The 26916-nt window shown below is 45.2% G+C and overlaps 1 protein-coding gene across 1 annotated transcript in view; it reads left to right on the plus strand.

Moving 5' to 3' along the window:
* Positions 1-26916, plus strand: part of LOC137353596 (glycogen [starch] synthase, muscle-like) — a 373978-nt gene that overhangs the window by 56070 nt on the left and 290992 nt on the right. Inside the window, exons 12-14 of the mRNA XM_068019956.1 lie at positions 16130-16274; positions 16790-16907; positions 20237-20357. Of these exons, the coding sequence (XP_067876057.1) occupies positions 16130-16274; positions 16790-16907; positions 20237-20357 (384 nt within the window). The remainder of the gene's footprint in view (positions 1-16129; positions 16275-16789; positions 16908-20236; positions 20358-26916) is intronic.

Raw genomic sequence — 26916 nt, forward strand, 5'->3', positions numbered from 1 at the left:
CTTTGGTTCGGCCACATTTGGAATACTGCGTGCAGTTCTGGTCGCCACATTACCAAAAGGATGTGGATGCTTTGGAGAGGGTGCAGAGGAGGTTCACCAGGATGTTGCCTGGTATGGAGGGCGCTAGCTATGAAGAGAGGTTGAGTAGATTAGGATTATTTTCATTAGAAAGACGGAGGTTGAGGGGGGACCTGATTGAGGTGTACAAAATCATGAGAGGGAAAGACAGGGTGGATAGCAAGAAGCTTTTTCCCAGAGTGGGGGATTCAATTACAAGGGGACACGAGTTCAAAGTGAGAGGGGAAAAGTTTAGGGGGGATATGCGTGGAAAGTTCTTTACGCAGAGGGTGGTGGGTGCATGGAACGCATTGCCAGCGGAGGTGGTAGACGCGGGCACGATAGCGTCTTTGAAGATGTATCTAGACAGATACATGAATGGTCAGGAAGTAAAGAGATACAGACCCTTAGAAAATAGGCAACAGGTTTAGATAGAGGATTTGGATCGGCGCAGGCTTGGAGGGCCGATGGGCCTGTTCCTGTGCTGTAATTTTCTTTCTTCTTTGTTCTTTGTGTGGTCTCACCAAGGCCTTGTATAATTGCAGCAAGACATCCCTTGCTCCTGTACTCGAATCCTCTCGCTATGAAGGCCAACATATCATTTGCCTTCTTAACTGCCTGCTGCACCTGCATGTTTACTTTCAGCGACTGGTGCACAAGGACACCCAGGTCTCGCTGCACCTCCCCCTTTCCCAATCTGTCACCATTCAGATAATAATCTGTCTTCCTATTTTTGCCACCAAAGTGAATAACCTCACATTTATCCACATTTTACTGCATCTGCCATGTATTTGCCCACTCATTCAACCTGTCAAAATCACACTGGAGCTTCTCTGCATCCTCCTCAGAGCTCACACTCCCACCCAGCTTTGTGTCATCTGCAAACTTGGATATATTACATTTAATTACCTCATCTATATCATTAATATATATTGTGAATAGGTGGGGTCCTAGCACTGATCCCTGCGGTACCCCACTGGTCACTGCCTGCCGCTCAGAAAAGGACCCGTTTATTCCTACTCTTTGTTTCCTGTCTGCCAACCAGTTCTCTATCCATGTCAGTACCTTACCCCCAATCCCATGTGCTTTAATTTTGCACACTAATCTCTTATGTGGGACCTTATCGAAAGCCTACTGAAAGTCTAAATAAATCACATCCACTGGTTCGCCCTTATCTATTCTACTAGTTACATCCTCAAAAAATTCCAGTAGATTTGTCAAGCATGATTTTCCCTTTCCTAAATCCAGGTTGGCTTTGTCTGATCCTGTCATTGGTTTCCAAGTGCTCTGCTATGACATCTTTTACAATGGACTCTAGCATTTTCCCCATTACTGATGTCAGGCTAACCGGTCTATAATTCCCTGTTTTCTCTCTACCTACTTTTTTAAATGGTGGGGTTACATTAGCTACCCTCCAATCCATTGGAACTGTTCCAGAGTCAATAGAATTTTGAAAAATGACCAGCAATGCATCTACTGTTTCTGGGGCCACTTCCTTAAGTACTCTGGGATATAGATTATCAGGCCCTGGGGATCTATCGGCCTTCAATCCCATCAATTTCCCGAACACCATTTCCCTACTGATACTGATTTCATACAGTTCCTCCTTCTCACTAGACCCTATATTCCCCAGCATTTCTGGGAGGTAATTTGTGTCCTCCTTTGTGAAGACAGAACCAAAGTATGTATTTAATTGGTCTGCCATTTCTTTGTTCCCCATTATAAATTCCCCCGTTTCTGACTGTAAGGGACCCACATTTGTCTTGACTACTCTTTTTCTCTTCACATATCTATAGAACCTTTGTCAGTCAGTTTTTATGTTCTCTGCAAGCTTACTCTCATACTCTATTTCCCCCTTCTTAATCAATCCCTTTGTCCTCCTTTACTGAATTCTAAACTGCTCCTAATCCTCAGGTTTGCTGCTTGTTCTGGCCATTTTATATTCCTCCTCCTTGGATCTAATACTATCCCTAATTTCTTTTGTAAGCCACGGTTGAGCCACCCTTCCTCTTTCATTTTGTGCCAGACAGGAATGAACAATTGTTGTAATTCATCCATGTGCTCTTCAAATGCTAGCCATTGCCTATCCACTGTCAACCCTTCAAGTAATCTATCATAGCCAACTCACACCTCATATCTTCATAGTTTCCTTTATTTAGATTCAGGACCTTAGTCTCGGAAACAACTCTCTCACTCTCCATCTTAATGGAGAACTCTATATTATGGTTGCTCTTCCCCAAGGGACCCTGCACAACAAGATTGTTAGCTAATCCTTTCTCATTACACAATACTCAGTCTAGGATGGCCTGTTCTCTAGTTGGTTCCTCAACGTATTGGTCCAAAAAACCATCACGTCCGCACTCCAAGAATTCCTCCTCTACAGTATTATTGCTAATTTGGTTTGCCCAATCTATATGTAGATTAAGGTCACCCATAATTACAGTTGTACCCTTATTGCATGCCTCTCTAATTTCCTGTTTAATGCCATCCTCCACATCACCACTGCTGTTTGGGGGTCTATATACAACCCCCACCAACGTTTTCTGTCCCTTGGCGTTTCTTCGCTCCACCCATACAGATTCCACATCAGGATTCTCTGAGCTAATATCCTTCCTCAATATTGTATTGATTTCCTTTTTTATTCAAAACGCTGCTCCACCTCCTTTCCCTTTTTGCCTGTCCTTCCTAAATATTGAATACCCCTGAAGGGTTCCGAAGAAGAGTCACTGACCCGAAACGTTAACTCTGCTTCTCTGTCCACAGATGCTGCCAGACCTGCTGAGTGGTTCCAGCATTTCTTGTATTTATACCATCCTGGAGTCTTGTTTGCGGCCACAGAAATGCCTGTCTGTTCCTCTTACAATTGAATCTATATCACTGTGGCTCTCCCAGTCTTTTTCACCCCTGCTGTGCAGCAGAGCCATCTGTGGTTCCACGAACTTGGCTGTTGCTGCTTTCCCCTGGGAGGCCATCTCCCCCAGTGGTATTCAAAGTTATATATCTGTTTGAGAGGGGGATGGCCACAGGGGACTCCTGCATTACCTGCCTGCGCCTACTACTCTGCCTGGTGGTCACCCATCCCTTTTCTGCCTGTGCAGCCATTACCTGCGGTGTGACCACCTCGTGGATGCTCCACAGTGAATCCATCCGCAGCTCCAGCTGTGCAATGTCAGCCAGTAGCTGCAGCTGGACACACTTCCTGCACATATGGTCACCAGGGACATTGCGCAGAAGGAGCATGCCATGGGGCTGAACTCCCCTGCCATGACTTACCCTTAGATTAAGCTCCTTAGTTACTCCCTTTAATTTAGAATACTAATTATGCTAGGGACCTTATTCCACTCCAAACACTACCTACTACAATCTAATGTCCCTACCATTACTTTTACTTCAGCTACTGAAAGTAGTAAAAAAAGGGTAGAAATATCCTCCTGTTCCTACTTACCAATCAACTGCCTCCCCTTGCAATGTGTCACTTTCTGAACGGTGACGTCAGTCGTGGAACTCTCTTGCTGTCCCTGTGGGAGTGTATGAGAGTATGCCTCTTTTAAGCCGCTAGAGCACCTGCTTACCGGTGCTTGTCCCCTCACAGGTCCACCACGATCTCGCACTTTCCCAGGCCTCTTGTAATCCGCTGGAACTCCTGCTTGCCGGTGCTTGTCTCCTCACAGGTCCGCCTTGGTTTCGCTCCTACCTGCCGCCGCTGCTCTTTTAAACTGTGTCGGTCGCACTCAAGGCAGCATTTGACCGAGTATAGCATCAAGGAGCCCTAGCAAAACTGAAGTCAATGGGAATGAGGGGGAAAACTCTCATCTGGCTGGAGTCATACCTGGCACAAAGGAAGATGGTTGTGGTTGTTGGAGGTCAATCATCTGTGCTCCACGACATCACTGTTGGAGTTCCTCAGGGTAGGGTCCTAGGCCCAACCATCTTCAGCTGCTTCATCAATGACCTGCAATCATAAGGTCAGAAGTGGGGATGTTCGCTGATGATTACACAATGTTCAGCACCATTCGCAACTCCTCAGATACTGAAGCAGTCTGTGTAGAAATGCAGCAAGACCTGGACAATATCCAGGCTTAGGCTGATAAGTGGAAAATAACGTTCGCGCCACACAAGTGCCAAGCAATGACCATCTCCAACAAAAGTGAATCTAACCATCTCCCCTTGACATTCAACGGCATTACCATCGCTGAATCCCCCACTATCAACATTCTGGGGGTTACCATTAGCCAAAAAATGAACTGAAGTAGTTGTAGAAATACCGTGGCTACAAGAGCAGGTCAGAGACTCGGGATCCTATGGTGAGAACTCACTTCCTGACTCCCCAAAGCCTGTCCACTATCGACAAGGCACAAGTCAGGAGTGTGATGGAATACTCTCCACTTGCCTGGATGGGTGCAGCTCCAACAACACTCAAGAAGCTCGACACCATCCAGCACAAAGCAGCCCGCTTGATTGGCACCCCATCAACAAACATTCACTCCCTCCACCACCGACGCACAGTGGCAGCAGTGTGTACCATCTACAAGATGCACTGCAGCAATGCACCAAGGCTCCTTAGGCAGCACCTTCCAAATCCGTGACCTCTACCAACTAGAAGGACAAGGGCAGCAAATGCATGGGAACACCACCACCTGCAAGTTCCCCTCAAGTCACACATCATCCTGACTTGGAACTATATCGCCGTTCCTCCACTGTCGCTGGGTCAAATCCTGGAACTCCCTTCCTCACAGCACTGTGGGCGTACCTACCCCACATGGACTGCAGCGGTTCAAGAAGGCAGCTCACCACCACCTCCTCAAGGGAAATTAGGGATGGGCAATAAATGCTGGCCTAGCCAGTGACGCCCACATCCCATGAATGAATAATAAAAAGATGGAATTTAATTCTGAGAAGTGTGAGCTGATGCATTTTGGGAGAACTAACAAGGCAAGGGAATATACAATGGATGGTCGGACCCTAGGAAGTACAGAGGGTCAGAGGGACCTTGGTGTACTTGTCCATAGATCACTCAAGGCAGAAGCACAGGTAGATAAGGTGGTTAGGAAGGCAAATGGGATACTTGCCTTTATTAGCCAAGGCGTAGAATATAAGAGCAGGGAGGTTATGATGGAGCTGTATAAAACGCTAGTTAGGCCACAGCTGGAGTACTGTGTACAGTTCTGGGCACCACACTATAGGAAGGATGTGATTGCACTGGAGAGGGTGCAGAGGAGATTCACCAGTATGTTGCCTGGGCTGGAGCATTTCAGCCATGAAGAGAGACTGGATAGGTTCGGGTTGTTTTCCTTAGAGCAGAGAAGGCTGAGGGGGGACCTGACTGAGGTATACAAAATTATGAGGGGCATAGATAGGGTAGATAGGAAGAAACTTTTTCCTTAGCGAAGGTGTCAATAACCAGGGGGCATAGATTTAAGGTAAGGGGCAGGAGGCTTCGAGGGGATTTGAGGAAAGGTTTTTTCACCCAGAGGGTGGATGAAATCTAGAACACACTGCCTGAAGGGATGGTAGAGGCAGGAGCCCTCACAACATTTAAGTATTTAGATGAGCACTTGAAACGTAATAGCAAACAAGGCTACGGGCCATGTGCTGGAAAATGGGATTAGAATAGTTAGGTGCTTGATGGCCGGCATGGACACGATGGGCTGAAGGGTCTGTTTCTGTGCTGTATAATTCTATGACTCTCTGAGTATTGCAATTCTATCCCAAACATCCCCCATGTCATCCAAAAAAATTTGCATATATTATTGACACTGAGTTGCCCAAGTTACCTACTGTGCACACAACTGTTCTCATGCATTAGTAGGTCATCATTCTTGTCAGTCTCTGCACATGCATTGCACATATAGTCATTAAGTCGTGCCAGTCTCTTAATGGTGCGCGTGCGCATTGTCGTTTGTTGCTCATCTGGTTGATTTTCCTTCTCCGGCGAGTGTCGTTCCCTTGTCGCTTGTTGCCACGTTAACTGTTGTTCCATTTCTGTGCTCAATGCTCAATTCTGACAATGGTTTGGCAGTTTTGTCAAAATGAAATTTGGCTTTCTGCCATTTCACCTTGATTTTGTCTGCCCACTATGCAGAATCCGAGTGCTCCTTCCCCATAGCCTCTACCTCGGTTGCCTGAGCAGACGACTGCTGGATCTTCCTCTTTCTCGCCACCTGTATGACTCGCGTCACCTCGCGACTGGCAAAGGCGTTCTTGTTCCGGCGCCAATTCCTATAGGCCATTTCCTGGGTTTTCTCTTTTTGCATGTTGAGGGTTACCAGTTCAAGCTTTAGACTTGCTTCGGCTGAGATGAGTGGCTTTTGCAGGCCGTTTATGATTTGGAACTCCAGATCTTCTTTCTTGTCACTGCAATGGGCTCTCAAAGTAACTTGTCCTCTTAGCACTAGTATGATGCCATCATTTAAGCTCAACCTTACTTTTGAGGGCTTCATTTTTGGATTGCCATGTTTTTAGTTTTCGAGATACAGCACTGTTGAGCCACATCGCACAGGTCTGTGAAGGTCATGATGTTGCATGACACATCGGTGTCTATCTGACACTTTATGCTGACTTGATATTCTCCTTCTGCAGTCATCATTCCAAAAGTCACAAACCATTTATCACCGATTGAGCTGTCTGAACCAACCTGTTGTATGTTGTATAGTGATTTGTCAGAATCTTCAGCTGACATCTCTCCAGTGGCCATCTGTACCTGCTTGTTGTGCTTCCTTCTAGCCAAACACTTGTGTGCAAAATGATTCAGCTTCTTGCAGTGAGAACATTGCTCTCTCCATGCTGGACATGCCTTCTTTTCCTGTGCATGATGTCCTCTGCAGTATTTGCATCCTGTCCTTTGTGATCTTTCTGCCCTTTCGTCCTGGAATGTCTATCAGTATAATACAAGGCCTGGTCTGTTCTGCCGTGAATATGCTCAAGCTGCTGATTTACAACCTCAGCACTTCTGCATACGTCGATTGCTTTCCTGAGAGTCAGTTTCTCTTCTCACAGTAGACGTGCGCTTGCTGCAGGGTCTCTTATTCCTAATAAAATTCTATCTTTAATTAGATCATCTTTTAGTTTTGCAAATTCACAGGATTCTGCGAGCTGTGTTAATGCAGTCACATATTGAGCAATGGACTCTTTTTCACCTTGGGCCCTAATATTGAACACATACCATTCATAGGTTACGTTCACTTGGGGTTCACTGCATGCCTTCAAGCCCTTCAAAATTTCTGCTGTCTGCTTTTTTTTTGTTATTCAGAGAGATTTTGGATGGAATACAGTTTGTAACAGTCTCTCCCCAACAGTGATAAAAGTGTAGCTACTCGCACCCGCTCTGGTTTGTTAATTAAATCTGTTGCAATTTTGTCATTTTGTCATTGCGAGTGGAAAAACTGTCAGTTCTGTTTCATATCACCTTTCATTTCGACTGGTGCAGGCAGAGGAAAATTTGCAACCATTGTCTTACCCTGTGCTTTCAGCTGTTTCTTTGTTCCTTTTCTGTGGCTTCCTGTGGCTTTTAGCAGTTCTGATCATTCCTGTGGACTTTGTTCCGTAGCTGTGCTTCAAAATAGCTCTTCAACACTCACCTCAGCTCCACTCTGAAACCGTGTTACAAGCTCACAGGACGCCAGTCTGGGGTATATTGAATCTTTATTGAAACTAACTGTAGTGGCTGCCCCCAGTCAGAGTGCCTCGTGGTAGTGGTTACATGACTACGGCAAGCCAGGAGGCACATTGGTACAGTATTGCATTTCTATCCCAAACACCTTTTATGTTAACTGCCATTCTATTCTCATTTTCTCTCTTTGCCAGTCACCTTTTCCTTTTCACTTCCCCTCTCAACTTATTATGTTTGGCCTGGTTCTCGCTTGAAGAGATCACCTGACATGCATCATACACACTCTTTTTTTGGTTTCATCATAATCTCTTATCTCCCTCATCATCCAAGGAACCCTGGTTTTTGTTCCCTTACCTTTCACCTTTGTTGAAATGTACCTAACTTGCACTTGAAGTATTTCCTCCTTAAAGATCACCCATTTTTCTGTGTATAGATTTCCCTGTCAGTCTTGGGTTTCATTTCACCCTGGCTAGATTCCCTCCTTTCCTCCATTACAAAGCCAAACCTTATAGAACCATAGAAAAGTTACAGCACAGAAGGAGGCCATTCAGCTCATCAAAGGGCGGCACAGTGGCGCAGTGGTTAGCACTGCAGCCTCACAGCTCCAGGGACCCGGGTTCGATTCTGGGCACTGCCTGTGTGGAGTTTGCAAGTTCTCCCTGTGTCTGCGTGGGTTTTCTCCGGGTGCTCCGGTTTCCTCCCACAAGCCAAAAGACTTGCAGGTTGGTAGGTAAATTGGCCATTATAAATTGTCACTAGTGTAGGTAGGTGGTAGGGAAATATAGGGACAGATGGGAATGTTTGGTAGGAATGTAGGATTAGTATAAATGGGTGGTTGATGGTCAGCACAGACTCGGTGGGCCGAAGGGCCTGTTTCAGTGCTGTATCTCTAATCTAATCTAATCTAAAATTACAGCACAGGAACAGGCCCTTCGGCCCTCCAAGCCTGCGCCGATCCAGATCCTCTACTTAAACATGTCGCCTATTTTCTAAGGGTCTGTATCTCTTTACTTCCTGCCCATTCATGTATCTGTCTAGATACATCTTAAAAGACGCTATCGTGTTCACATCTACTACCTCCGCTGGCAACGCGTTCCAGGCACCCACCACCCTCTGCGTAAAGAACTTTCCATGCATATCCCCCCTAAACTTTTCCCCTCTCACTTTGAACTCGTGACCCCTAGTATTTGAATCCCCCACTCTGGGAAAAAGCTTCTTGCTATCCACCCTGTCCATACCTCTCATGATTTTGTACACCTCAATCAGGTCCCCCCTCAACCTCCGCCTTTCTAATGAAAATAATCCTAATCTACTCAAACTCTCTTCATAGCTAGCGCCCTCCATACCAGGCAACATCCTGGTGAACCTCCTCTGCACCCTCTCCAAAGCATCCACATCCTTTTGGTAATGTGGCGACCAGAACTGCACGCAGTATTCCAAATGTGGCCGAACCAAAGTCCTGTACAACTGTAACATGACCTGCCAACTCTTGTACTCAATACCCCGTCCGATGAAGGAAAGCATGCCGTATGCCTTCTTGACCACTGCGTTGCCACCTTCAGGGAACAATGGACCTGAACACCTAAATCTCTCTGTACATCAATTTTCCCCAGGACTTTTCCATTTACTGTATAGTTCACTCTTGAATTGGATCTTCCAAAATGCATCACCTCACATTTACCCTGATTGAACTCCATCTGCCATTTCTCTGCCCAACTCTCCAATCTATCTATATTCTGCTGTATTCTCTGACAGTCCCCTTCACTATCTGCTACTCCACCAATCTTAGTGTCGTCTGCAAACTTGCTAATCAGACCACCTATACTTTCCTCCAAATCATTTATGTATATCACAAACAACAGTGGTCCCAGCACGGATCCCTGTGGAACACCACTGGTCACATGTCTCCATTTTGAGAAACTCCCTTCCACTGCTACTCTCTATCTCCGGTTGCCCAGCCAGTTCTTTATCCATCTAGCTAGTACACCCTGGACCCCATGCGACTTCACTTTCTCCATCAGCCTACCATGGGGAACCTTATCAAACGCCTTACTGAAGACCATGTATACGACATCTACAGCCCTTCCCTCATCAATCAACTTTGTCACTTCCTCAAAGAATTCTATTAAGTTGGTAAGACATGACCTTCCCTGCACAAAACCATGTTGCCTATCACTGATAAGCCCATTTTCTTCCAAATGGGAATAGATCCTATCCCTCAGTATCTTCTCCAGCAGCTTCCCTACCACTGACATCAGGCTCACCGATCTATAATTACCTGGATTATCCCTGCTACCCTTCTTAAACAAGGGGACAACATTAGCAATTCTCCAGTCCTCCGGGACCTCACCCGTGTTTAAGGATGTTGCAAAGATATCTGTTAAGGCCCCAGCTATTTCCTCTCTCGCTTCCCTCAGTAACCTGGGATAGATCCCATCCGGACCTGGGGACTTGTCCACCTTAATGCCTTTTAGAATACCCAACACTTCCTCCCTCCTTATGCCGACTTGACCTAGAGTAATCAAACATCTGTCCCTAACCTCAACATCCGTCATGTCCCTCTCCTCGGTGAATACCGATGCAAAGTACTCGTTTAGAATCTCACCCATTTTCTCTGACTCCACGCATAACTTTCCTCCTTTGTCCTTGAGTGGGCCAATCCTTTCTCTAGTTACCCTCTTGCTCCTTGTATATAAATAAAAGGCTTTGGGATTTTCCTTAACCCTGTTTGCTAAAGAAATTTCATGACCCCTTTTAGCCCTCTTAATTCCTCGTTTCAGATTGGTCCTACATTCCCGATATTCTTCCAAAGCTTCGTCTTTCTTCAGCCTCCTAGACCTTATGTATGCTTCCTTTTTCCTCTTAGCTAGTCTCACAATTTCACCTGTCATCCATGGTTCCCTAATCTTGCCATTTCTATCCCTCATTTTCACAGGAACATGTCTCTCCTGCACGCTAATCAACCTCTCTTTAAAAGCCTCCCACATATCAAATGTGGATTTACCTTCAAACAGCCACTCCCAATCGACATTCCCCAGCTCCTGCCGAATTTTGGTATCGTTGGCCTTCCCCCAATTTAGCACTCTTCCTTTAGGACCACTCTCGTCTTTGTCCATGAGTATTCTAAAACTTACGGAATTGTGATCACTATTCCCAAAGTAGTCCCCTACTGAAACTTCAACCACCTGGCCGGGCTCATTCCCCAACACCAGGTCCAGTATGGCCCCTTCCCGAGTTGGACTATTTACATACTGCTCTGGAAAACCCTCCTGGATGCTCCTTACAAATTCTGCTCCATCTAGACCTCTAACACTAAGTGAATCCCAGTCAATGTTGGGAAAAATAAAATCTCCTATCACCACCACCCTGTTGCTCCTACATCTTTCCATAATCTGTTTACATATTTGTACCTCTATCTCACGCTCGCTGTTGGGAGGCCTGTAGTACAGCCCCAACACTGTTACCGCACCCTTCCTATTTCTGAGTTCTGCCCATATTGCCTCACAGCTCGAGTCCTCCATAGTGCCCTCCTTCAGCACAGCTGTGATATCCTCTTTGACCAGTAATGCAACTCCTCCACCCCTTTTACCTCCCTCTCTATCCCGCCTGAAGCATCGATATCCTGGGATATTTAGTTGCCAATCATGCCCTTCCCTTAACCAAGTCTCAGTAATAGCAATAACATCATACTCCCAGGTACTAATCCAAGCCCTAAGTTCATCTGCCTTACCTACTACACTTCTTGCATTAAAACAAATACACCTCAGACCACCAGTCCCTTTGCTTTCATCATCTGCTCCCTGCCTGCTCTTCCCCTTAGTCACGCTGACTTCATTATCTAGTTCCTTACAGGCTTTAGTTACTACCTCCTTACTGTCCACTGACCTCCTCATTTGGTTCCCAACCCCCTGCTACATTAGTTTAAACCCTCCCCAACAGCGTTTGCAAAAGCACCCCCAAGGACATTGGTTCCAGTCCGGCCCAGGTGTAGACCGTCCAATTTGTCATAGTCCCACCTCCCCCAGAACCGGTCCCAATGTCCCAAAAAATCTGAACCCCTCCCTCCTGCACCATCTCTCAAGCCACGCATTCATCCTGACTATTCTTTCATTTCTACTCTGACTATCACGTGGCACTGGTAGCAATCCTGAGATTCCTACCTCTGAGATCCTACTTTTTAACTTGGCTCCTAACTCCCTAAATTCTGCTTGTAGGACCTCATCCCGTTTTTTACCTATATCATTGGTGCCTATGTGCACAACGACAACTGGCTGCTCACCCTCCCCCTTCAGAATGTTCTGCAGCCGATCTGAGACATCCCTGACCCGTGCACCTGGGAGGCAACATACCATTCAGGAGTCTCGTTTTTGACCACAGAACCGCCTATCTACTCCCCTTACAATCGAATCCCCTATGACTATTGCCCTTCCACTCCTTTTGCCATCGTGTCTGTGCCAGCTGAAAAAACTAGCTGCCCAATCTAATCCCACTTGCCAGCACCTGGTCTGTAGCCTTGCAGGTTACAGCACTACAGGTACAGGTCCAAGTACTTTTGAAATGAGTTGAGGGTTTCTGGTTCCACCACCGATCTGGGCAGTGAATTCCAGACACCCATCATCCTCCGGGTGAAAAAGCTTTTCCTCATGTCCCCTCTAATCCTTCAACCAATTACCTCAAATCTGTGCCTCCTGGTAATTGACCTCTCCACCAGGGGAAACAGGTCCTTCCTGTCTACTCTAGCCAGGTTCCTCATAATTTTGTGCACCTCAATTATACACCTCAAATAAGTCACCCCTCAGCCTCCTCTGTTCTAAGGAAAACAACCCTAGCCAATCCAATCTTTCCTCATAGCTGCAACTTTCAAACCCTGGCAACATTTTTGTATATCTGTATGCTCTCCAGAGCAATTATGTCCTTCCTGTAATGTGGTGACCAGAACTGTACACAATACTCCAGCTGTTGCCTAACCAGCATTTTATACAGTTCCAGCATTACATCCCTGCTTTTGTATTCTATACCTCGGCCAATAAAAGAAAGAATTCCATATGCCTTCTTCACCACTCTATCTACCTGTCCTGCCACCTTCAGGGATCTGTGGACATGCACTCCAAGGTCTTTCACTTCTTCCATCCCTCTCAATATCCTCCCTTTTATTGTGTATTCCCTTGTTTTCTTTTCCCTCCCCAAGTGCATTACCTCACACTTCTCCAGATTGAATTCCATTTGCCACTTTTCCGCCCACTCAACCAAACCATTGATATCTTTCTGGAGCCTACAGCTATCCTCTTCACTATCAACTACATGGCCAATTTTTGTGTCATCTGCAAATTTCCCAATCATGCCTCCCACATTTAAGTCCAAATCATTAATATATACCACAGACAACAAGGGACCCAACACTGAGCCCTGTGGAACACCACTGGAAACCACTTTCCATTCGCAAAAACATCCGTCGACCACTACCCTTTGTTTCCTGTCAATGAGCCAATTTTGGATCCAACCTGTCACATTTCCCTGTATCCCATGGGCTTTCATTTTTCTGACCAGTCTGCCATGTTGGTCCTTGTCAAATGCCTTACTAAAATCCATGTAGACCACATCCACTGCACTACCCTCAACAATCCTCCTTGTTACTTCCTCAAAAAATTCAATCAAGTAGGTAAGACACGACCTTCCCTTAACAAATCCATGCTGACAATCCCTGATTAATCCGTGCCTTTCTAAGTGGCAGTTTATCCTGTCTCTCAGAATTGATTCTAATAATTTACACACCACTGATGTCAGATTGACTGGCCTGTAATTATTTGGCCTATCCCTCGTACCCTTTTTAAACAATGGTACAATGTTTGTAGACCTCCAATCATCTGGTACCTCACCAGTATCTAGTGAGGATTTGAAGATGACCCTCAGAGCATCCACTATTTCCTCCCTGGCTTCCTTTAACAACCTGGGATATAATCCATCCGGCCCTGGCGATTTATCCACTTTCAAGGATGTCAGATCCTCTGGTACTTACTCTCTCATTATGCTTATCGTATCTAATATTTCATACTCATCCTCTTTAACTACAATGTCTACACCATCCCTCTCCTTTATGAAGACAGAGATAAAAAATCATTGAGAACCCTGCCCACATCTTCTACACCCATGCATAAGTTCCCTTATACATCTCTGATGGGCTCTACCCTTGCCTTAGTTATCCTCTTGCTCTTAATGTACTGATAAAACATCTTTGGGTTTTCCTTGATATTACCTGCCAATAAATTTTTATGTCCTCTCTTTGTTTTCCTAATTTCCATTTTTACTTCACCCCTGCACTTTCTATATTCCTATCGGCTTTGTAAAGTATTAAGTTTTTTGTGATCGTCATAAGCTTTCTTTTCTGCTTTAACTTATCCTATATGCTTCTAGATAACGAGGGGGCTCTAGATTTGGCAGTACCATACTTTTTCTTTGTGGGGACATATCTACACTGTGCCTGTAGAATCTCGCTTTTGAATGCCTCCCACTGGTTTGCCACTGATTTTCTTTCAAGTAGCTGTATCCAGTCCACTTTCGCCAGATCACCTCTCTTCGTAAACTTTGCCTTCTCCCAGTTTACAACTTTTGCTCCTGTTTTATCTTTGTCCTTTTCAATAATAATGCTAAATCTAGTCGTATTATGGTCACTATCTCCAAAATGGTCACCCACTGCTACTTCATCCACTTGCCCAGCTTCATTACCGAACACTAAATCTAGAATTTCGCTCCCTCTCATTGGGCTGTTAGGTGCTGGCTAAAAAAATTTTCTTGAATGCAGTTCAAGAATTTTGTGCCCCCTGTGCCCTTCAGACTGTTTGTATCTCAGTTGATATTAGGATAGTTGAAATCCCCAACTTTATTGCCCTGTAGTTTTTGCAGTCAGAAATTTGCCTATATATTTGTTCTTCTATCTCCCTCCCACTGTTTGGGGGTCGATAGTACATTCCTAGTCATGTGGCTGCCCCTTTTTTATTTCTGAGCTCAACCCATATGGCCTCATTTGATGATTCATTTAGCATATCATCCTTCCTCACAGCTGTTATTGATTCCTTAACCAATAATGCTACACCCCCTCCTTTTATATCCCTCTCTCTATCCCACCTGTAAACTCTATATCCAGGGATGTTGAGCTGCCGTTCTTGCCCCTTTTTAGCCAAGTTTCCGTTATAGCAATGATATCATGTTGCCATGTGCGTATCTGTGCCCTCAGTTCATCGGCTTTATTTGCTATACTCCTTGCATTTAAATAAATACCTTTTAGCACTGCCAAATTCCTGTGCTCACACTTTTTAACCTTTGCTTCTTCTGTCTTTCAGAGTCAATCGCTAATTTTCTGCCTCCGGTTCCCTGCCCTGACATTGTCCTATCTGAAACTGCCCTCAGGTTCCCAATCCCTGCCAAACTAATTTAAATCATCCATTGTACACAGTACAATGATCTTCTTCCTCCTCCTTTCCCTTTTCTGTAATATTATCCCAATCAATATTTGTGTAATTAAAGTCCCACAACATTTATAGTTCTTGCACATGTCTCTGATTTCTCTTCAGATTTGCTCCAATATCTCTGTTACTATTTGGAGGCCTATAGAATACCCCCAGTAGCATGATCATACCTTTCTTGGTTCTCAACTCTAACCAAATGGATTCGGCACTTGTCACCGCAAGGGCATCCTCTCTTTCTTCTCTCTAATTACAGTTTAGTAATTTTCTTATCAATACCTGCCAGTAGTTGCCTGGTTTTATCCCTTTCCCCTTTTTTAACAGATTTTATTTTATTTAGAGATACAGCACTGAAACAGGCCCTTCAGCCCACCGAGTCTGTGCCGCCCAACAACCACCCATTTACACTAACCCTACAGTAATCCCATATTCCCTACCATCTACCTACACTAGGGGCAATTTACCTATCACCTGCAAGTCTTTGGCTGTGGGAGGAAACCGGAGCACCCGACGGAAACCCACGCGGTCACAGGGAGAACTTGCAAACTCCGCACAGGCAGTACCCAGAATCAAACCTGGGTTGCTGGTGCTGTGAGGCTGCGGTGCTAACTACTGTGCCGCCCAACTTTTGTCAATAATTTTCTAACAGTGGTTCATCCCTCCACTATTGATTAGGTGATCAAGGGTATCTGCTATCTGGTTTTTGAGTTTTATCAATTTTTAGGGAACTCAGTCCTTTAAGATTTGATTCTTAATTCATCTGTTGGTTGTCTTTCTACTTATTAATGTCTTAGAAGATTTCATTCATTTCCTCCCGTAAATACTGAAGCAAACAATTCTAGACTCCCAGCAGAGTTGCAGAGGTTTCCGTTGATATCCTTGAGGAAATTCAGGGTCATGGAAATCATGTCTACACTTCAAGGAACTCCCTGTTGCCCAGTTATTGGGTATTTGTACTCTGCTGGAACCTGTGTGACGGTGATACTAATGGTCTTTGTTTCAGTTTGATGTAGATCGGGAGGCGGGAGAGAGGCAGATCTACCATCGATACTGCATGGAGCGTGCTGCTGTTCATTGTACTCATGTCTTTACTACGGTGTCACATATCACAGCAGTGGAAGCAGAACATCTACTCAAATGCAAACCTCGTGAGTCAAACTCAGTTATTGCTTATTAATTAGGGGAACATCTAATGTGTCTTTAAATTATCAAAATTGCAGGCTGTTACTGCATATATTGCAAGAGTCTTGTTATCATCTTGTGTGAATTGTTCTAATAATACTGCTGTCCTACAGCTTCGAGACAACCCCAACCAATGCTACAAATTATATTCTCTATCCCCTTCCTTCTCCTGTAGCCTTTGACACTGATGACCACGTCCTTCTCCTCCAATGCCTTTCCCCCATTGTACAGCTACATTAGACTACCTTCACTTGGTTCTACTCTTACCTGTGTGGTATGTAAGAGTCTTGGGTTTGGCTTCCTGGTTGCAGGTTGGCTCCAGTGCCCAATATGCTGTGGAGTCAAAGGTGTAAATTCAAGTACAGAGTAACAGAATTGTGAAGGTCCAACACAGGATTGCGAAGGTAACAGTTACTCTCTCAGTTAATTATTCCTCAGAATTCCTCTTCTCTCCATATTCAGTCCCATTTTCTTTCCATAGATTTAGTGACTCCAAATGGACTGAATTTGAAGAAATTCTCTGCAATGCATGAGTTCCAGAATTTACATTCAAAGAGCAAGATGCGGATTCAGGAGTTTATCAGAGGCCATTTCTATGGGTAAGACAAGCAGTTTCTGTAGTCAGATTGATATGAACAAAATTACATTGGGAAACTATTGGAAAAAATTCTGAGGGACAGGATTAATCTCCACTTGGAGAGGCAGGGAATAATCAGGGATAGTCAGCATGGCTTTGTCAGGGGGAGATCGTGTCTAACTAACTTGATTGAGTTTTTCGAGATGGTGACTTGATGTGTAGATGAGGGTAAAACAGTTGACGTAGTCTACATGGATTTCAGTAAGGCTTTTGATAAGGTCCCGCATGGGAGATTGGTTAAGAAGATAAGAGCCCATTGGATTCAGGGCAATTTGGTAAATTGGATCCAAAATTGGCTTAGTGGCAGGAGGCAGAGGGTAATGGTCGAGGATTGTTTTTGCGAGTGGAAGCCTGTGACCAGTGGTGTACTAAAGGGATCGGTGCTGGGACCCTTGCTGTTTGTAGTGTACATTAACGATTTAGACGTGAATATAGGAGGTATGATCAGTAAGTTCGCAGATGATACGAAAATTGGTGGTGTCGTAAATAGTGAGGAGGAAAGCCTTAGATTACAGGACGATATAGATGGGCTGGTGAGATGGGCGGAGCAGTGGCAAATAGAATTTAATCCTGAGAAGTGTGAGGTGATGCATTTTGGGAGGACTAACAAAGCAAGGGAATGTACAATGGATGGTAGGACCCTAGGAAGTACAGAGGGTTAGAGGGACCTTGGTGTACTTGTCCATAGATCACTGAAGGCAGCAGCACGGGTAGATAAGATCATTAGGAAGGCATATGGGATACTTGCCTTTATTAGCTGAGGCATAGAATATAAGAGCAGGGAGGTTATGATGGAGCTGTATAAAACACTAGTTAGGCCACAGCTGGAGTACTGTGTACAGTTCTGGTCACCACACTATAGGAAGGATGTGATTGCACTGGAGAGGGTGCAGAGGAGATTCACCAGGATGTTGCCTGGGCTGGAGCATTTCAGCTATGAAGAGAGACTGAAAAGGCCAGGGTTGTTTTCCTTAGAGCAGAGAAGGCTGAGGGGAGACATGATTGAGGTATACAAAATTATGAGGGGCATTGATTGGTTAGATAGGAAGAAACTTTTCCCCTTAGCGGAGGGGTTAATAACCAGGGGGCATAGGTTTAAGGTAAGGGGCAGGAGGTTTAGAGGGGATTTGAGGAAAGCTATTTTCACTCAGAGGGTGGTTGGAATCTGGAATGCACTGCCTGAAGAGTTGGTAGAGGCAGGAACCCTCACAACATTTAGGAAGTATTTAGATGAGCACTTGAAACGCCATAGCATACAAGGCTACGGGCCAAGTACTGGAAAATGGGATTAGAATAGATAGGTGCTTGATGGCCGGCATGGACACGATGGGCCAAAGGGCCTCTTTCTGGACGCTATGACTCTCTGCCCTAAGTAGTTTCCCCCTTATTTTGAAATTGTATCTCCTGGTTCTACACTCCCCAAACATCTTAGCTGCATCTACTCTGTCTATCCCTTTGTGTATTTTGTAGGTTTCAATGAGATCACCTCTCATTCTTCGAAATTCTAGAGAATACATGCCCAGTTTCCTCAATCTCCCTTCATAGGACAGTCCTGCCATCCCGGGAACAAGTCTGTTGAACCTTCATTGCACTCTCTTTATGGTAATAATATCCTTCCTAATGCAAGGGGACCAAAACAGTACTCCAGGTGCAGTCTAACCAAGGTTCTATACAATTGAAGCAAGTCTTCACTACTCCTGTACTCAAATCCTTTTGCGATAAAGGCTAACATACCATTAGCCTTCTTAATTGCTTACTGCACCTGCATGTTAGCTTTCAGTGACTTATTGACAAGGACACCCAAGTCCCCTTTCTAATCTCTTAACATTTAAGAAATATTCTGCACATCTGCCCCTCCTACCAAAGTGGATAACCTCACAGTTTTCCACATTATATTCCATTTGCCCCATTCTTGCCCACTCACTAAGTCTGTCCAAATCCATTGAAGCTGCTTTGCATCTTCCTCACAACACACATTTCTGTTGTGTGTCATCCGTGAACTTGGAAATACTACATTTGATCCCCACATCCAAATCATTGATATATATCTTTTGCACGAATGTGAGAACTGACACCTGTTGCTACACCCCCTGATGGAAGATCTGTGTGACGCCTGTTGCAGTTGAATTTCCTTGAACACCTACCCATCTCAGATTGTTCATCAACCTCGCCTGGAAAGACTTCAAGTGGCATCCAACTATTCGACTTTGGGATACCTCGCCAAACTGAAGAACTTCCTTCCAGATCATGACAGTCTAAGTTTTTTTATTATTCCTTTCATTTCTTTGAAACAACTGTAAACCATAATCCTTTTTATTTCGGTTAACCCTTTTTTTTGGATGTATGTGCATGTGCATGGGGGTTAGGGAAAATAAGGAGCTTTAATATCTCAATTTGTATATAGATTTACTTCATTATTGTTTAAGAGTTGGTTTTATAATAAACAATTAATTTTGTTGTTGATTCAAGAAATCTGGTTGGTGTGCTTTATTTTGGGGACAAATAGAATATCCCTGCCCAGCACATTAGTGCAAAAGGCAAGACTGAAGCATCTTCAGCTAGAAGTGCTGAGTGGATGATCCATCTCGGCCTCCTGAGGTTCCCAGCATCACAGATGCCAATCTTCAGCCGATTCAATTCACACCACATGATATCAAAAAAACGGTTGAAGGCACTGGATATGGCAAAGGCTGTGGGCCCTGACAACATTCTGGCAATAGTACTGAAGATGTGCTCCAAAACTTGCTTTGCCCCTAGCCAAGCTGTTCCAGTACAGCTACAACACTGGCATCTACCCGGCAATGTGGAAAATAGCCCAGGTATGTCCTGTTCACAAAAAGCAGGACAAATCCAATCCAATCAATTATCACCCCATCAGTCTACTCTTGATCATCAGCAAAGTGATGGAAGGTGTCATCAACAGTGCTATCAAGTGACACTTACATAGCAATAACCTGTTCACTGATGCTCAGTTTGGGTTCTGCCAGGGCCACTCAGCTCCTGACCACATTACCGCCTTGGTCCAAACAGAACAGATCAGCTGAACTCATGAAATGAGGTTGGAGTGACTGCACTTGGATATCAAAGGCAGCAGTTGACTGAGTGTGACATCAAGGAGCCCGTGCAAAATTGAAGTCTATGAGAATTAGGGGGAAAACTCTCCACTGAAAGGGTCAAGTAGAGAAACTCAGTGGGATGAAGAGGAAATTACTGTCTCCTGATTTGCTAATAAAACCAATTCTAAAAGCATTGGGTATTTATTTAAAATGTTTATGTCTTGATTCTTTCTAGTCATTTGGATTTTGACCTGGATAAGACTGTCTATTTCTTCATTGCTGGGCGCTACGAGTTTACCAACAAAGGTGCAGATGTATTCCTGGAAGCATTAGCGCGTCTCAACTATCTCCTCCGGGTAAAACAATCTTTCTGGTTTCATATTTTAAACTTAGATTCTAAATGTATTATTCTGCTGGTGATTGGAGGAGAGACTCTGTCAGCAGTTATGGTTTGTGGTTCATTCTATCCTATAACTAATTGTGTTATTTTAGGGAGTTTTGTTCTTAAAGAGAAAAGATAACTTGGGGAAAGGCCATGGCTCATAAGCAACAGAAGTTGTCCTGATATTGAGATGCTGAATTTTTCAGAGCAGAAAGGTCCAAAGATCTTCGGTCTGCACTGAGTATCAGAACCGTGAGGACAGTAAGCTCTTGGCACACTTACCTATGAAGAATGACCACTCAGTGAAGTGCTGTAGTTCTTGGTACCATTGGGATGATCCCCAGTGAGAATCATGATATCAGAGGCCTGGACTAATGCTCCCAGAGACACGAGTTCAAATCCCACCATGGCAGCTGGTGGAATTTAAAATCAATTAATTAATAAAACTGGAATAAAAAGCTAGTCACATTAATGGTGACTATGTAACTACTGGATTGTCGTAAAAACCTACCTGGATTCACTAATGTCCTTTAGGGAAGCAAATTTGCTGTCCTCACCTGGTCTGGCCTACATGTGACTCCAGACTCACACCAATGTGGTTATCTCTTACATGCCCTCTGAAATGGCCGAGCAATCCACTCAGTTGGATCAAATCGCTACAGGAAAGTCAAACAGAATAAAAATGGATAGATCCACCCAGCATCAACCTAGGCACCGGAAAAGACAAAGGCACCACCCTGCCCAGTCGACCCTGAAAAGTCCTCCACGCTACATCTGGAGTCCTTTGCCAACATTGGGAGAGTTGTCTCATAGACTAGTCAAGGAACAGCATGACATAGTCATATTCACAGAAATATACCTTACAGCCAATCTCTCAGACTCATTCATTACTATATCTATGTCCTGTCCTACCGGCAGGACAGACCCACTAGAGGTGGTGGCATAGTTGATAAGGAGTGGCCTTGGGAGTGCTCAATATTACTCTGGACCCCATGAAGTATCATGGCATCAGGTCAAACATGGGCAAAGAAACATCCTATTGATTAGCACCTGCAGCCCTCCCTCAGCTGATGAATCAGTACTCCTTCATGTTGAACACATGTTGAGCACTGACTCTAACAAGGGCACAGAATGTACTCTGAGTGGGGGACTTCATTGTCCATCACCAAGAGTGGCTTGGTAGCACCACTACTGACCAACCTGGCTGAGTCTTGAAGGACATGTCTGCCAGCCTGGGTCTTAACTACTTGACCTCACCCTCATCAGTCTACCTCTCGCAGATGTATCTGTCCATGTCAGTATTGGCAGAATTGATGCTGCACAGTCCTTGTGGAGAGAAAGTCCCATCTTCACACTGAGGATACCCTCCAGGGTGTTGTGTGGCACAACCACATGCTAAATGGGATAGATTCAGAACAGATCTAGCAGCTCAAACCTATAGAGGAGCTCGCTAAATAATGTTCCTTATCCTTTTGCAGGAGTGCTACTAATTCCAAGTTATTTGCAGATAATTACATACGATTTAGGCAACAAATTATGATACAAAGAATATCATAATACATTGTACAGAAAGCTTCAGTTTACCATATCCTCAATAAATCATGAACTTAAAAGATTCTCCAGTTCTCCCTTCACCCCGACCTAGCTTGTGGATACTTCTTACTATATACTGTTTCTTCCTCGCCTTCAATTGTCCCAATCCACATTTTGTATCCATTTTACTTTAATTTTATTCCTTCAGACCATTGCCAGTGTGTTTAATTCTATCCTGATTGTTTTAAAGAAAGTTTCACTATTGACTATGTGATTGAAAATGTTGCCTCACTCAACTGGCCATATTAACCATTTCATATTTTGCTGTTGTCAAGTAACTGAGCATGTCTGAGACCCATTCTTCAGTGTGTTTCACCATGCAATTCGTCATGTTAGTTGCTTCACATGTAATAAATTACATCTGCACACACACCAGTATCCCAATATCATGCCACATGTTCCATCTGAGAAAAGCTGTTATTGAACTTTCAGGCGATTTCATCAAAAGATCAAGGGGTGGGAGGGCGGTGACTGGCTGAAGATCTTTGCTTATCTCCCCATGCACGATCCTGATGTCTGGCTACTACCAGAGACAGAGACGATCAAATGCAGTTGTTTTAAAAAGTTCATAGGCAAGGATACAAACATCTCCAGAGAAAGCTATCAATTTACTAGTCTAATCTACACTTTCCTGACTTTCACTAGAATGTTGTGGACCTCTTGGAAATTTTGTACTGTAACAGTCCTGATTCTGCCAATATTGTAATCTCACATCAGCTAAATTTGATATTACACCTCATGATATATATCAGGTGATAATATCACCAAGTGAGAACTATCATTAATCCATTTAACTTTTTATGGTAGCTGAACTGTGTAGATCATGGGGCTGGCCTTAATCACAATACTGTGCAGACCCTTGTACAGGGGTTCAAACACACCCACCCTCACATAGTTTCATAACATCACCTGACTCCCCAAATCCCCAGACAGCGCAGACGTGATCAATGACACCAGTAGCAGCGGCAGAGGATAGAAGAGAGAGAGAGAGAGAGAGCACTGGGGAACAGCATAGAAACATAGAAAGCAGGAGTAGGCCATTCGGCCCTTTGAGCCTCCTCCACCATTCATTATGATCATGGCTGAACATCCAACTCAGTAACCTGTTCCTGCCTTCACCCCATATCCTTTGATCCCTTTCACCCCAAGAGCGATATTTAACTCCTTCTTGAAAACATACAATGTTTTGGCCTCAACTGCTTTCTGTGGCAGTGGCAGCAGAGGATAAAAGAGAGAGAGAGAGAGAGCACTGGGGAAAAGCAGTGGCAACAGAGGATAAAAGAGAGAGAGAGAGAGCACTGGGGAATAGCAGTGGCAGCAGAGGATAAAAGAGAGAGAAAGAGAGCACTGGGGAATAGCAGTGGCAACAGAGGATAAAAGAGAGAGAGAGAGAGCACTGGGGAATAGCAGTGGCAACAGAGTATAAAAGAGAGAGAGAGAGCACTGGGGTACAGCAGTGGCAACAGAGGATAAAAAAGAGAGAGAGAGAGCACTGGGGAATAGCAGTGGCAACAGAGTATAAAAGAGAGAGAGAGAGCACTGGGGTACAGCAGTGGCAACAGAGGATAAAAAAGAGAGAGAGAGAGCACTGGGGAATAGCAGTGGCAACAGAGTATAAAAGAGAGAGAGAGAGCACTGGGGTACAGCAGTGGCAACAGAGGATAAAAAAGAGAGAGAGAGAGCACTGGGGAATAGCAGTGGCAACAGAGTATAAAAGAGAGAGAGAGCACTGGGGAAAAGCAGTGGCAACAGAGGATAAAAGAGAGAGAGAGAGAGCACTGGGGAATAGCAGTGGCAACAGAGTATAAAAGAGAGAGAGAGAGCACTGGGGTACAGCAGTGGCAACAGAGGATAAAAAAAAGAGAGAGAGAGCACTGGGGAATAGCAGGGGCAGCAGAGGATAAAAGAGAGAGAGAGAGAGCACTGGGGAATAGCAGTGGCAGCAGAGGATAAAAGAGAGAGAGAGAGAGCACTGGGGAATAGCAGTGGCAACAGAGGATAAAAGAGAGAGAGAGAGAGCACTGGGGAATAGCAGTGGCAGCAGAGGATAAAATAGAGAGAGAGAGAGAGCACTGGGGCATAGCAGTGGCAGCAGAGGATAAAAGAGAGAGAGAGAGCGAGCACTGGGGAATAGCAGTGGCAGCAGAGGATATAAGAGAGAGAGAGAGAGCACTGGGGAATAGCAGTGGCAGCAGAGGATAAAAGAGAGAGAGGGAGAGCACTGGGGAATAGCAGTGGCAGCAGAGGATAAAAGAGAGAGAGAGAGAGAGCAAGCACTGGGGAATAGCAGTGGCAGCAGAGGATATAAGAGAGAGAGAGAGCACTGTGGAATAGCAGTGGCAGCAGAGGATAAAAGAGAGAGAGAGAGAGCACTGGGGAATAGCAGTGGCAGCAGAGGATAAAAGAGAGAGAGAGAGCACTGGGGAATAGCAGTGGCAACAGAGGATAAGAGAGAGAGAGAGCACTGGGGAATAGCAGTGGCAGCAGAGGATAAAAGAGAGAGAGAGAGCACTGGGGAATAGCAGTGGCAACAGAGGATAAAAGAGAGAGAGAGAGAGTGGGACAGCACTGGGGAATAGCAGTGGCAACAGAGGATAAGAGAGAGAGAGAGCACTGGGGAATAGCAGTGGCAGCAGAGGATAAAAGAGAGAGAGAGAGCACTGGGGAATAGCAGTGGCAACAGAGGATAAAAGAGAGAGAGAGAGAGTGGGACAGCACTGGGGAATAGCAGTGGCAACAGAGGATAAGAGAGAGAGAGAGCACTGGGGAATAGCAGTGGCAGCAGAGGATAAAAGAGAGAGAGAGAGAGAGAGCACTGGGGAATAGCAGTGGCAACAGAGGATAAAAGAGAGGGAGAGAGAGCACTGGGGAATAGCAGTGGCAACAGAGGATAAAAGAGAGAGAGAGAGAGCACTGGGGAATAGCAGTGGCAGCAGAGGATAAAAGAGAGAGAGTGAGCACTGGGGAAAAGCAGTGGCAGCAGAGGATAAAAGAGAGAGAGCGAAAGAGAGAGAGAGAGCACTGGGGAATAGCAGTGGCAACAGAGGATAAAAGAGAGAGAGAGAGAGAGAGAGAGCACTGGGGAAGAGCAATGGCAACAGAGGATAAAAGAGAGAGAGAGAGAGAGCACTGGGGAATAGCAGTGGCAACAGAGGATAAAAGAGGGAGAGAGAGAGCACTGAGGAATAGCAGTGGCAACAGAGGATAAAAGAGAGAGAGAGAGAGCACTGGGGCATAGCAGTGGCAGCAGAGGATAAAAGAGAGAGAGAGCACTGGGGAATAGCAGTGGCAACAGAGGATAAAAGAGAGAGAGAGAGAGCACTGGGGAATAGCAGTGGCAACAGAGGATAAAAGAGAGAGAGAGAGAGCACTGGGGAATAGCAGTGGCAACAGAGGATAAAAGAGAGAGAGAGAGAGCACTGGGGAAAAGCAGTGGCAGCAGCGGATAAAAGAGAGAGAGAGAGAGAGAGCACTGGGGAATAGCAGTGGCAACAGAGGATAAAAGAGAGAGAGAGAGTGCACTGGGGAATAGCAGTGACAACAGATTATAAAAGAGAGAGAGAGAGAGCACTGGGGAAAAGCAGTGGCAGCAGAGGATAAAAGAGAGAGAGAGAGAGAGAGCACTGGGGAATAGCAGTGGCAGCAGAGGATAAAAGAGAGAGAGAGAGAGAGAGCACTGGGGAATAGCAGTGGCAACAGAGGATAAAAGAGAGAGAGAGAGAGCACTGGGGAATAGCAGTGGCAACAGAGGATAAAAGAGAGAGAGAGAGAGAGAGCACTGGGGAATAGCAGTGGCAACAGAGGATAAAAGAGAGGAGAGAGAGAGCACTGGGGAAAAGCAGTGGCAGCAGAGGATAAAAGAGAGAGAGAGAGAGAGAGAGAGCACTGGGGAATAGCAGTGGCAGCAGAGGATAAAAGAGAGAGAGAGAGAGCACTGGGGAATAGCAGTGGCAACAGAGGATAAAAGAGAGGAGAGAGAGAGCACTGGGGAAAAGCAGTGGCAGCAGAGGATAAAAGAGAGAGAGAGAGAGAGAGAGCACTGGGGAATAGCAGTGGCAGCAGAGGATAAAAGAGAGAGAGAGAGAGAGCACTGGGGAATAGCAGAGGCAACAGAGGATAAAAGAGAGAGAGAGACAGAGCACTGGGGAAAAGCAATGGCAGCAGAGAATAAAAGAGAGAGAGAGAGAGCACTGAGGAATAGCAGTGGCAACAGAGGATAAAAGAGAGAGAGAGAGAGCACTGGGGAATAGCAGTGGCAGCAGAGGATAAAAGAGAGAGAGAGAGAGCACTGGGGAATAGCAGTGGCAACAGAGGATAAAAGAGAGAGAGAGAGAGCACTGGGGAATAGCAGTGGCAACAGAGGATAAAAGAGAGAGAGAGAGAGCACTGGGGAATAGCAGTGGCAACAGAGGATAAAAGAGAGAGAGAGAGAGCACTGGGGAAAAGCAGTGGCAGCAGCGGATAAAAGAGAGAGAGAGAGAGAGAGCACTGGGGAATAGCAGTGGCAACAGAGGATAAAAGAGAGAGAGAGAGTGCACTGGGGAATAGCAGTGACAACAGATTATAAAAGAGAGAGAGAGAGAGCACTGGGGAAAAGCAGTGGCAGCAGAGGATAAAAGAGAGAGAGAGAGAGAGAGCACTGGGGAATAGCAGTGGCAGCAGAGGATAAAAGAGAGAGAGAGAGAGAGAGCACTGGGGAATAGCAGTGGCAACAGAGGATAAAAGAGAGAGAGAGAGAGAGAGCACTGGGGAATAGCAGTGGCAACAGAGGATAAAAGAGAGGAGAGAGAGAGCACTGGGGAGAAGCAGTGGCAGCAGAGGATAAAAGAGAGAGAGAGAGAGAGAGAGAGAGAGCACTGGGGAATAGCAGTGGCAGCAGAGGATAAAAGAGAGAGAGAGAGAGCACTGGGGAATAGCAGTGGCAACAGAGGATAAAAGAG

Source organism: Heterodontus francisci, chromosome 41 (assembly GCF_036365525.1).
Source record: "Heterodontus francisci isolate sHetFra1 chromosome 41, sHetFra1.hap1, whole genome shotgun sequence".
NCBI classification, from domain to species: Eukaryota; Metazoa; Chordata; class Chondrichthyes; order Heterodontiformes; family Heterodontidae; genus Heterodontus; species Heterodontus francisci.